The sequence below is a fragment of the Schistocerca piceifrons genome, chromosome 11 (assembly GCF_021461385.2).
Source record: "Schistocerca piceifrons isolate TAMUIC-IGC-003096 chromosome 11, iqSchPice1.1, whole genome shotgun sequence".
NCBI classification, from domain to species: domain Eukaryota; kingdom Metazoa; phylum Arthropoda; class Insecta; order Orthoptera; family Acrididae; genus Schistocerca; species Schistocerca piceifrons.
In genome coordinates, this window is record NC_060148.1 from 87686405 (window position 1) to 87699789 (window position 13385).

At 46.1% G+C, this 13385-nt stretch overlaps 1 protein-coding gene and 1 non-coding gene across 2 annotated transcripts in view; one reads left to right on the forward strand and one right to left on the reverse strand.

Moving 5' to 3' along the window:
* Positions 1-13385, reverse strand: part of LOC124719732 — a 467864-nt gene that overhangs the window by 109389 nt on the left and 345090 nt on the right. Inside the window, exon 4 of the mRNA XM_047244934.1 lies at positions 13258-13381. Coding sequence (XP_047100890.1) covers positions 13258-13381 — 124 coding nt within the window. The remainder of the gene's footprint in view (positions 1-13257; positions 13382-13385) is intronic.
* Positions 5181-5255, forward strand: Trnas-cga. The gene has a single exon. It is a non-coding gene; the product is annotated as a tRNA-Ser (tRNA).

A 13385-nucleotide genomic window follows, 5' to 3' on the forward strand; every position in this document is an offset into this window, starting at 1 on the left:
CCGTCTGATACGCGCTGCTCATGCATGGTTGTTTACATGTTTGGGTGGGTTTAGTGATATCTCTGAAGTGTTAATGGGACTGTGTCTGTGATACAATATCCACAGCCAACGTCTATCTTCAGGAGTTCTGGGAACCGGGGTGATGTAAACGTTATTTTGATGTGTGTATAACCGAAGACGTACATTTTTGACATGTAGGTAGAAAACAAGTAATGTAATCTATGCATTAATTGTATTTTTGCTCTGATTTACTGCTACACTCATGTTCAGAAAAAAGAGAACACTTCGAACGACTAGAGATACGACGCTCATATTCACAGGACATGTACTTTAGTATGTTCTGTGAAAATGATAAGCATTCCAGTTATGTCGGTTCAGCATGTTTCCTGTTGCCTACTAGGCACAGTGTCTGCCATGGGTCCTATGCGTGATGGCATCGGCGAGTATAAGGCACGAATGGCGTCCTGTGGTATAGCATCCATGTTGCAATCGCCTGGTTCCAAAGTCGATCTGTAGTGGTTGGCATTGGCTCTCAGCGCCGTATCCGTCCTTTCACCATATCACAAATTTTCAATTGGCGACAAGTCTTTTGACCTGGCGGGCCAGGGCAAAAGGCTGACATCCTGTGACACCAAGAAGGTGCGTGCTCGTGCAGCGACATGTGGTCGTGCATTGTCTTGCTGAAAAATGGCATCTGGGGTGTTGTGCAGAAAGGGTGTGGCTACGGGTCGCAGGATGTGATTCACATAGGTCACGCTGGTCACAGTGACCTGGACACGCACCAGCTGTGACTTGTGGTTGTACCCAATACCACCCCACACCATAAGTCCTCGAGCTGGCGCTGAATGTCCTGTGCGAATGCAGTCACAGTGACGCCGCTCCCCGTGTCTGCGGCGAACCAAAATGCGGTCTTCATTTTCAAACAAACAGAAGTGCATCCGAAAACACTATCTGATGCCATTCCTGTCCCCAGTGACATCCTTCCGTACACCATTGCCGTCTAGCATGTTTCTGCACGTTCGTCAAAGGTAGGCGGAGAAGTAGAGGATTCGTATGTAACCTATGCTGTTAATAAACGGCGACAGACTGAGCCCTGATAGTGTACGATGTGTTACACTTTTCCACTGTTGCGCCAGAGCCGAAGTGGCCGCAGGTCTGCCATGAGATGCCATTCTGGTGAGGTGTCGATCTGACACATCTCGTGGTGCCCCATGGACTTCCGTGAACCATTCTGCACACACCACTTTCACTGCCGAAACCCTTCATCGCACACGAGCAGCAATTTCCCGGGTGGATGGATTGCATTCTCTTAATGCCAATGATGCGCCCTCTTTTCAAACTTTCTGGATTGACGGTACGGTTCGTGCATACGTCTGCGAGTTATCCTGCACGTCTGCTCAACTCAGATTGATCCATTACCTTCCTTCAATAGCGACAACGAGACTCGCAGGCACGTTTCACCAGTAGGTGGTGTTGCGCCGCGATATCGATGTTGACCTTTGAACCCGGAGGCCGACATGGTTCAAATGCTAATCACTTCTTCAGAACATGCCCAGAACATGGCCTGCGAAAATGAGCGTCCGACCTCTAGTCGTTCAAGGCGTTCTGTGTTTTTTGAACATGGGTGTATTTGTGGTATTATTGTGTACTCATTTATTCGAGTTGGAGCATGAGTATGTCCAATATAGTCGGATCCACTTTGCGTCACGTGAGTGTAGGGGAGTCGAAACAAGTAGTGACCTATGACGTCATATCAACTAGAGATTTTTTTTTTATACATGTAATTCATTTCTAAATTTTATTGATTATCTGCAGAGTAAAGAATTTAATTATGCCCAATATTTAACAGGTAATGAGTTTTAATGAGATAGATATAAATATGTTTTGACATAGCAAATCACCTTGTTGTATTACGCATGATATATTTTCTCTTTGTAAGAACAGAAACTTTCGTGTTCAAAAAAATGGTTCAAATGGCTCTGAGCACTATGGGACTTCTGAGGCCATCAGTCCCCTAGACTTACAACTACTTAAACCTAACCTAAGGACGTCACACACATCCATGCCCGAGGCAGGATTCGAACCTGCGACCGTAAGGGTCGCGCGATTCCAGACTGTAGCGCTTTCTTTTTTTTCTCTCATTTTGTTCGTTTTCGTTCGTTGTATGTGCTCGGGGCGGACGTCGTAAGACATCTGTTTAAGTTAGTTTTTGATCCATTAACTCAGTTTTTTTTATTACAGAGCGCTGCTAACCCTCTGACCGAATACGCTGAGCTACCGTACCGGCATAACCGCTCGGCCTCTCCGGCCGCCACTTCCGTGTTGCTCGAGTGCGCGATCAAGTAGTCGTCGAGTGCGGATCTGCTGTAACTTTCACGAATGGGCATAGAATTGTTAATTTACAACCCGGAGTCGATTTAAAATTTATTCTAGGGAACTGGTGCAAACAAATCGCGCGCGAATTCTCAAATATCGGCGCGGAGTTCAAGATACGCGGCTGGATATCGGGCGTTATCGTCGCGTGTGTGATTCAGTAACATTAGCTTGATAATAACTATCAAAGACTTAATATGAGCGGCATAGTAATCGTCTTGATGCTTAAAGCAAGCGAGAAGCCATTTGGCGTCGGGATACGACAAGTATTAATCATTGCATAGTCAGCTTGTTGTTACGTCGCTTGGCAACTCATAAACGGACAGTGATAGAATTACTGAAACGAACTTTTAAGTATCAATGACCACTACACACACATCAGAAACTAATTACTCTCACTGTGAGTGACTTCTGGATTGGATGGGTCTTTTTTTTATTTCAGCTAATTGGTATTAATAAACTTCTTTCGAGGTTGAAACTTCATCAACGGTGTCGCGCTCATTCATTTCAGTAGAACGATCGATAGTACTAGCTACGCTACTATGTATAGTTTTAAAAGCAAAGAGAGCACGTACCTGTTTTTCTTTTGAGAAATGTTCGTACTTCAGTCGTCAGTCTTCTCAAACCAGAGGCACGAGTGGGGCTCCCTCACAGCACTACAATATCGTGATCCACCAAACACATGTGCCCCCTACTCACTACATTTCTGCATTGAAAACCCTGAGATATAGCCGCAGTACGAAGAAGGAAGAAAGAAGAGGAAAGATCAGCGAAAGAAACGGAGCAAAGAGAGAAGGGGAGGTTACAAGCACTTGAAAATGGCGTTAGGCTGAAATCTAGGTAGTGTAGTAAAGAATATCGTACAGTCAATGGCGGTCTCTTTACGTACGAACCAAACGATATTTGCCACATTACCACAGCTCGTAGAACATCAAAGTAGTTGCGGAGGGAGTGAGATAGGGCTGCAGTGTATTCACTCTGTACATCGAACAGGCAGTGAACGAAAACAAAGAAAACTGAGAACGCGAATAAAGGTCAGGAGAAAAAAATAAAACAAAGAAAAAAAACTCTATCGGAATGACAATGTCACCGCTGAATGTATGGGGTGGCGAGGTCTTTGAAGTGCAGTTAAACGAAATGGATATCGCCTTGTAAAGAGATTAGGCCTATAAGACCAATATTTTGGGAATAAATGGTAGGTTTGCGTGTATGACTAATCACGAATATTCAGTGTAAGTTATGTACAGTCGAAACCGGTTACTCCGTATAACGGCGTAGAAGTGACAGATGGTTTACCATCGTTTTAGCCGATGGTCGCACAAATCGGGTTTTTGCTTTGATTTTTGATAAAAATTTGGTGTCTGTAAATTTTAGGCTGCCACAGCGTAGCAGAAATACATTACACCTGCAGTATTTTCAATGCAGTATTTGTGGACATGGACTAACGAGAAATTTTTCTTATGTTCTGCAGTACGTACAGCTATGAAATGCCAGTAAAAAGTAAAAACCGATAAGTAAAGAAAGAAGTAGTGATATTGTAAATTGTTGAATAATTTCGAAAACGATCTTGGATATTGAATGGGATAAAATGTTGGGGATGTTTAAAACTTACTGTAATTGCTGCATACTATAGTAAGTCATTGATGACACACTTTCGTTGCCGTTACTGTACTAAAAAACTTAATCAACAGTAATAAAATTAAAAGACAGTATTCTATACGTAAAGTACACGATGGCCTACATTTTCTCCTATAATTTTCTTCAAAATGTTAAACAAATGCGATGTACTGTACCTACAGATTGAAAATATCTAACACACATTCCATCATCACCGAATCTTATCATTCATATCCTTTCTCCTTGAATTTTATTTTCATTCTTGAACCTTTCATTCGCTTTCGTCACTGCATCTTCGATATGTATGTTGAAGCGTAAGGCAGAAAGACTGGATCCCTGTCTTACACCCTTTTTGATCTGAGCACTTCGTACTTGGTCTTCCATTCATATTGTTCCCTATTGGTTTTTGTACATCTATACTACAATACAAAGACAAGTTATTGTTTAAGGCAGTTACCAAAAATCTCGGAAAGGTCTTGAAGGATTCACTTTTTTACACCATATTCTAATAAACGTTCTGATGGACATAGGCTACATATTTCATAGGCTACATATTTCTAATGTATATGGTATATAAGCATTATATGTATGTACACTATATAAAGGGGGAATGCTCTCTCTCTCTCTCTCTCTCTCTCTCTCTGCCTCGTCTCACACACACACACACACACACACACACACACACACACACACACATTTCAGTCTCACACACTCAAGGTTATCCATGTTTTCTCTTAACGTCCTCTGGTGTCATGAATTCAAATTTATGTACTGTTTCACCTACATATTTTGAATTATGTTGAACTTCCAGAATGAGATTTTCACTCTGCAGCGGAGTGTGCGCTGATATGAAACTCCCTGGCAGATTAAAACTGTGTGCCCGACCGAGACTCGAACTCGGGACCTTTGCCTTTCGCGGGCAAGTGCTCTACCATCTGAGCTACCGAAGCACGACTCACGCCCGGTACTCACAGCTTTACTTCTGCCAGTACCTCGTCTCCTACCTTCCAAACTTTACAGAAGCTCTCCTGCGAAACTTGCAGAACTAGCACTCCTGAAAGAAAGGATATAGCGGAGACATGGCTTAGCCACAGCCTGGGGGATGTACGCAGGAGAGCTTCTGTAAAGTTTGGAAGGTAGGAGACGAGATACTGGCAGAAGTAAAGCTGTGAGTACCGGGCGTGAGTCGTGCTTCGGTAGCTCAGTTGGTAGAGCACTTGCCCGCGAAAGGCAAAGGTCCCGAGTTCGAGTCTCGGTCGGACACACAGTTTTAATCTGCCAGGAAGTTTCATATGTTGAACTTACTCGAAATGCTCAGAAATGTAAAACTGTGTACTTCACGAAACACCGCACAGTAGCATCGTACTATCATCGTACTATCCTAAGCCTACATGTCGATGAGCTACTGCTGGAACCAGTCAAGTCTTACAAATTTCTGGATGTAATTATATGTAGGGATGTGTGATGTACCGTTCACATAAGCTCACTCGCACGTAAAACAGGGGGCAGACTTCGGCTAATTCGTAGAATGCTATGAAAATGCAGCCAGTCTGCAAAATACAGGGTGATTCAAAAAGAATACCACAACTTTAGGAATTTAAAACTCTGCAACGACAAAAGGCAGAGCTAAGCACTATCTGTCGGCGAATTAAGGGAGCTATAAAGTTTCATTTAGTTGTACATTTGTTCGCTTGAGGCGCTGTTGACTAGGCGTCAGCGTCAGTTGATGCTACGATGGCGACCGCTCAACAGAAAGCTTTTTGTGTTACTGAGTACGGCAGAAGTGAATCGACGACAGTTGTTCAGCGTGCATTTCGAACGAAGTATGGAGTTAAACCTCCTGATAGGTGGTGTATTAAACGTTGGTATAAACAGTTTACAGAGAATGGGTGTTTGTGCAAATGGAAACGTTCTGGACGGCCGAGAACGAGTGATGAAAATGTAGCACGCATCCAGCAAGCATTAGTTCGCAGCCCAGGAAAATCGACTCGCAGAGCTAGCAGAGAGCTGCAAATTCCACAATCAACTGTATGGAGAGTCCTACGAAAAAGGTTAGTTATGAAACCTTATCGTCTGAAATTGGATGGATTGGCCGCCAGGCAGCCCGTGACAGAGCACTTCATCACTGGCCTCCAAGAAGCCCTGATCTTACCCCCTGCGATTTTTTCTTATGGGGGTATGTTAAGGATATGGTGTTTCGGCCACCTCTCCCAGCCACCATTGATGATTTGAAACGAGAAATAACAGCAGCTATCCAAACTGTTACGCCTGATATGCTACAGAGAGTGTGGAATGAGTTGGAGTATCGGGTTGATATTGCTCGTGTGTCTGGAGGGGGCCATATTGAACATCTCTGAACTTGTTTTTGAGTGAAAAAAAAACCTTTTTAAATACTCTTTGTAATGATGTATAACAGAAGGTTATATTATGTTTCTTTCATTAAATACACATTTTTAAAGTTGTGGTATTCTTTTTGAATCACCCTGTACATTGCTTGAAAAACACTCGTTCGACGCATCCTAGAGTATTTGGTGCACTGTGTGACACACACCAAATAGGACAAATGAGGCACATGGAACGTATACAGAGAAGGGCAGCACGAATGGTGACATATTTGTCTGGTCCATGGAACAGTATGCAATAGCACGTAAATAATAAATCTGCAACTTGCTTAGGAGAAATAGCTAATATCGATAATTTCTAAAGAGCAATGAGGACCGTTTTTAAAATCGTTGTCCACCGTCTGCTTGCTTGCGGCCTTAGGGTAAACTATAAAAGGTATTACCCGTCATTATTCTGATTACTCTTGTCTTGCAATCGCTGATGAATGTACATATACGCATGCATTGTGTCTTAACTTACTAAAAAATCCGGTCGAGTTCATTAACACTCGATTTACGAGTTATTACACGATTTAACCCCACGAATAATTTATTTTCGGAAATTAAATTATCATGTATATGGTCAAAATAACTTGTAATTTATAATGAAAGTCTAATTAAGAGATTAATAATTAACCACTGACGGCTATTTTTATCGTAATTTGCGATCAATATACTTTTCCACTTTTTGCCCTTGCATAAATACATAAAATGTAGACAAATGTACTGTAATAAGAACTTCGTTTAGATTGTAGTATAAATGTCACGGAGGTACTGAAATATGAGTTCAATGAACCTACAAAAGTTACTCAACGTGGTCTCCACGCTGTTCTCAGCAAATATTGCATCTTTTCAACATTGAATTACAAACTTCGCTGCAAATTTTCCGAGTTCCAAGAATTTAAAATTCTGACTGGATTCGTCCGATGAACCTGAAGAATCTTTACGGAATAAAATACAAAAAATGGTTCAAATGGCTCTGAGCACTATGGGACTTAACTTCTGAGGTCATCAGTCCCCTAGAACTTAGAACTACTTTAACGTAACTAACCTAAAGACATCACACACATCTATGGCCGCGGCAGGATTCGAACCTGCGACCGTAGCAGTCGCACGGTTCCAGACTGTAGCGCCTAGAACCGCTCGGCCACCCCGGCCGGCAATAAAATACACCTGTGACGTTCGAGTCTTGGATCACATTTCACCGTGATATGCACAGCTATCCCATCTGCGAGCAAGCAAGCGCACAGATTTCCGTACCCCTCCGCCTTCTCCGCTGTCTTATCAATGAACGCTGCCCCTCACATCTATCCTCGACCTTAATGCTCTTGTCTGAACAACACATCAGAAACATCCGCTCCCGTCAGCGCAAAATCCTTTCTGCGCCACTCCATCCTTCAGCCACGTTCGCGACGTCCATGTCAGTAGCAGGAACCCGCGTCTGGGATAACCTCCCGCATTCTATTAGAGAATTGAGCTTCAGAAAACAGTTAATGACATATCTGCTCAAGCAAAAATAATGATTACGATTGTCCCTGTACGCACTCGCTTCTCTTGTATATCCTTCCTTCCCAGCATATCTTACCGAGCGAGGTGGCGCAGTGGCTAGCACACTGGACTCGCATTCGGGAGGACGACGGTTCAATCCCGCGTCCGGCCATCCTGATTTAGGTTTTCCGTGATTTCCCTAAATCACTCCAGGCAAATGCCGGGATGGTTCCTTTCAAAGGGCACGGCCGACTTCCTTCCCCGTCCGTCCCTAATCCGACGAGACCGATGACCTCGCTGTCTGGTCTCCTTCCCCAAAACAACCAACCACCATATCTTCCTCTTTTTTGCAGTATTCTTAGCTGGTGCAGTCTACCTAAAATTCGTTTCCGCAGAACTCGCTATATCATGAAACATCTATAAATTCTTTTAATATTTGTCACTATCATTACACTTACTATTGTCATTGTTATTATAATAATAATTATTATTATCATTATTAGTTGCAGCAGCTTCAGTAGTGCAGACACAGGCAGCATCAACTTTATTAGTTCATACACTCATGCTCATAAATTAAGGATAATGCTGATACACGATGAAACAACGCTCTGGTGGGCTGTTTGCGGGTTTAAAATCACCTCGGGGTATGACCGTGCGGTGCATTTGACCTGCGGTCGTCGCACGGTGGTGCTGGCAGCAGTCCACATACGCAGAGGTGTGTTGGTGCATGTCAGAGTACGGTGCAGCGAGTAAGTGTGCAGACGTTTTCGGACGTGCTGATGGTGACTGTGTGCTGACAATGGCTCAAAGAACACATATTGATGACGTTATGAGGGGTAGAATACTAGGGCGACTGGAGGCTGGTCCAACACACCAGGTCGTAGCACGGGTGTGGTCTCAAGATTATGGCAACGATTCCAGCAGACAGGAAACGTGTCCAGGCGCTACAGTACGAGACTTCCACAGTGTACAACGCCACAAGAAGACCGATATCTCACCATCAGTGCCTGCAGACGGCCACGGAGTACTGCAGGTAGCCTCGCTCGGGACCTTACCGCAGCCACTGGAACAGTTGTCTCCAGACACACAGTCTACAGACGACTGAACAGACACGGTTTATTCGCCCAGAGACCTGCAAGGTGCGTTCCACTGACCCCTGGTCACAAGAGAGCCCGTAAAGCCTGGTGTCAAGAACACAGTACATGGTCACTGGAACAGTGGTCCCAGGTTATGTTCACAGACGAGTCCAGGTGTAGTCTGAACAGTTATTCTCGCCGGGTTTTCATCTGGCGTGAATCAGGAACAAGGTACCGACCCCTTAATGCCGTGGAAAGGGACCTGTATGGAGGTTGTGGTTTGATGGAGTGGAGTAGGATTATGATTGGTGCACATACACCCCTGCATGTCTTTGCCAGAGGAACTGTAACAGGTCAGGTGTATCGGGACGTCATTTTGGACCAGTATGTCCGCCTTTTCAGGGGTGCAGTGGGTTCCACCTTCCTCCTCATGGATGATGACGCACGGCCCCACCGAGCTGCCATCGTGGAGGAGTACCTTGAAACAGAATATATTGGGGAATGGAATGGCCTGCCTCTTCTCCAGACCTAAACCCCATCGAGCACGTCTGGAATGCTCTCGGTCGACGTATCGCTGCACATATGATACGTCTTGTGGAGGAGGTCAGCGTAAAATGAACGTGTTTTATATTAAAAAACAATGTTTAAGATCTGAATATGACAGCTGATATTGTTGAAACGGGTTTTCTTGAATAAAAAAATATTTTGTGCTATCTTGTCTTTTGAGTGGTTTTTTACAATTGCAACAGATCGCCCTTCAGTACTCTCCTAATGGGAAAATTGAATCAGTTTCTGATGAGTGAATTTCCGAGTATTAAAATTGTTAAAATACACTACGTGATCAAAAGTATCCGGACGCCTGGCTGAAAATGACTTGCAAGTTCGTGGCACCCTCCATCGGTAATGCTGGAATTCAATATGGTATTGGCCGACCCTTAGCCTCTATGACAGCTTCCACTATCGCAGGCATACGTTCAATCAAGTGCTTCAAGGTTTCTTGGGAAATGTCAGCCCATTCTTAACGAAGTGCTGCACTGAGGAGAGGTATCGATGTCGGTCGGTGAGGCCTGAGACGAAGTCGGCGTTCCAAAACATCCCAAAGGTGTTCTATAGGATTCAGGTGAGGACTCTGTGCAGGCCAGTCCATTACAGGGATGTTATTGTCGTGTAACCACTCCGCCACAGGCCGTGCATTATGAACAGGTGCTCGATCGTGTTGAAAGATGCAATCGCCATTCCCAAATTGCTCTTCAACAGTGGGAAGCAAGAAGATGCTTAAAGCATAAATGTAGCCCTGTGTTGTGAAAGTGACACGCAACAAGGGGTGCAAGCGCCCCCCTCTCCCCCCCCCCCCCCCCCCCTCATGAAAGACACGACCGCACCACAACACCACCACCTCCGAATTTTACTGTTGGCACTACACACGCTGGCAGATGACGTTCACCGGGCATTCGCCATACCCACACCCTGCCATCGGATCGCCACATTGTGTACCGTGATTCGTCACTCCACACAATTTTTTCCACTGTTCAATCGTCCAATGTTTAGGCTCATTACACCAAGCGAGGCGTCGTTTGGCATTTACCGGCGTGATGTGTGGCTTATGAGCAGCCGCTCGACCGTGAAATACACTCCTGGAAATGGAAAAAAGAACACATTGACACCGGTGTGTCAGACCCACCATACTTGCTCCGGACACTGCGAGAGGGCTGTACAAGCAATGATCACACGCACGGCACAGCGGACACACCAGGAACCGCGGTGTTGGCCGTCGAATGGCGCTAGCTGCGCAGCATTTGTGCACCGCCGCCGTCAGTGTCAGCCAGTTTGCCGTGGCATACGGAGCTCCATCGCAGTCTTTAACACTGGTAGCATGCCGCGACAGCATGGACGTGAACCGTATGTGCAGTTGACGGACTTTGAGCGAGGGCGTATAGTGGGCATGCGGGAGGCCGGGTGGATGTACCGCCGAATTGCTCAACACGTGGGGCGTGAGGTCTCCACAGTACATCGATGTTGTCGCCAGTGGTCGGCGGAAGGTGCACGTGCCCGTCGACCTGGGACCGGACCGCAGCGACGCACGGATGCACGCCAAGACCGTAGGATCCTACGCAGTGCCGTAGGGGACCGCACCGCCACTTCCCAGCAAATTAGGGACACTGTTGCTCCTGGGGTATCGGCGAGGACCATTCGCAACCGTCTCCATGAAGCTGGGCTACGGTCCCGCACACCGTTAGGCCGTCTTCCGCTCACGCCCCAACATCGTGCAGCCCGCCTCCAGTGGTGTCGCGACAGGCGTGAATGGAGGGACGAATGGAGACGTGTCGTCTTCAGCGATGAGAGTCGCTTCTGCCTTGGTGCCAATGATGGTCGTATGCGTGTTTGGCGCCGTGCAGGTGAGCGCCACAATCAGGACTGCATACGACCGAGGCACACAGGGCCAACATCCGGCATCATGGTGTGGGGAGCGATCTCCTACACTGGCCGTACACCACTGGTGATCGTCGAGGGGACACTGAATAGTGCACGGTACATCCAAACGGTCATCGAACCCATCGTTCTACCATTCCTAGACCGGCAAGGGAACTTGCTGTTCCAACAGGACAATGCACGTCCGCATGTATCCCGTGCCACCCAACGTGCTCTAGAAGGTGTAAGTCAACTACCCTGGCCAGCAAGATCTCCGGATCTGTCCCCCTTTGAGCATGTTTGGGACTGGATGAAGCGTCGTCTCACGCGGTCTGCACGTCCAGCACGAACGCTGGTCCAGCTGAGGCGCCAGGTGGAAATGGCATGGCAAGCCGTTCCACAGGACTACATCCAGCATCTCTACGATCGTCTCCATGGGAGAATAGCAGCCTGCATTGCTGCGAAAGGTGGATATACACTGTACTAGTGCCGACATTGTGCATGCTCTGTTGCCTGTGTCTATGTGCCTGTGGTTCTGTCAGTGTGATCATGTGATGTATCTGACCCCAGGAATGTGTCAATAAAGTTTCCCCTTCCTGGGACAATGAATTCACGGTGTTCTTATTTCAATTTCCAGGAGTGTACCAGTTTTCTCACCTCCAGCCTAACTGTCACAGCACTTGCAGAGGATCCTGATGCAGTTTGGAATTCCTGTGTGATGGTCTGGATAGATGTCTGCCTATTACACATTACGACACTGTTCAACTGTCGGCGGTGTCTGTCAGTCAACAGACGAGTTCTGACTTACGGTTTTGTGCTGTACGTGTCCCTTCACGTTTCCACTTCACCATCACATCGGAAACAGTGGACCTAGGGATGGTTAGGAGAGTGGAAATCTCGCGTACAGATTTAAGACACAAGTGACACCCAACCAACTGAGCACCTTCGAAGTCCGTGAGTTCCACGGAGCGCCCCATTCTGCTCTCTCACGATGTCTAATGACTACTGGGGTCGCTGATGTGAAGTACCTCGCAATAGGTGGCAACACAATGCACCTAATATGAAAAACATATGTTTTTTGGGGGTGTCCGGATACTTTTGATTAGATAGTGTATGTGACGTAAATGGTCGTTGCAGTGTTGGCAGAAGAGGCAACACTGTTTTTCTAGAGGAGGCCGAAATGCACGCGTTTAATTACACGCTGACTGGTCTGGAACAGGACAATATCTTGAGAATTGTAAATAAAGTACGTAGATGATGTAATACTTAACTTTAATCCACAATTGTAGAATATCTCTCGTTACGGTACATGCTTCATAATATTAATTATCAATTCAATACGGCGCCTTGCTAGGTCGTAGCAAATGTAGCTGAAGGCTATGCTAACTATCGTCTCTGCAAATGAGAGCGTATTTGTCAGTGAACCATTCCTAGCAAAGCCGGCTGTGCAACTGGGGCGAGCGCTAGGAAGTCTCTCTAGACCTGCCGTGTGGTGGCGCTCGGTCTGCTATCACTGACAGTGGCGACACGCGGGTCCGGCGTATACTAATGGACCGCGGCCGATTTAAAGGCTACCACCTAGCAAGTGTGGTGTCTGGCGGTGACACCACAGTCGTATCTTTTGATTGCAGTACACTAGGAGCTTCTATGTTTACTATCAACAAGGGACCGCAGAATGTAATATGTGACAAAGATTCCAACTTGGTAGGTCGACCAAGAGTTTTCAACAGACGTACTGACAACAATGTGATCGTACACGGGTTCCGTCTTCACCGATTCACGAGAGGAAGAGAGAAAGAGAGAGAGAGAGAGAGACATCGACTACACTGGTAAGTAGGTCGTTGCCTTTGTGCTTTAACGACGAGTAACAAACCAAAAGACACTGCAGATAGATGTTTGCGGCAGGTACTTACGGTTTCTTCGCTGGAAGAGTCGCCGTCGATCTGGCAGGCAGCAGTCGTTCCAGCTCCAGGGGATTGCCCCGTTCTCCAGCCAAATGGTAAGCAGAAAGCGAGTGCGGCCGGTGACTCCGAGAGCCTAC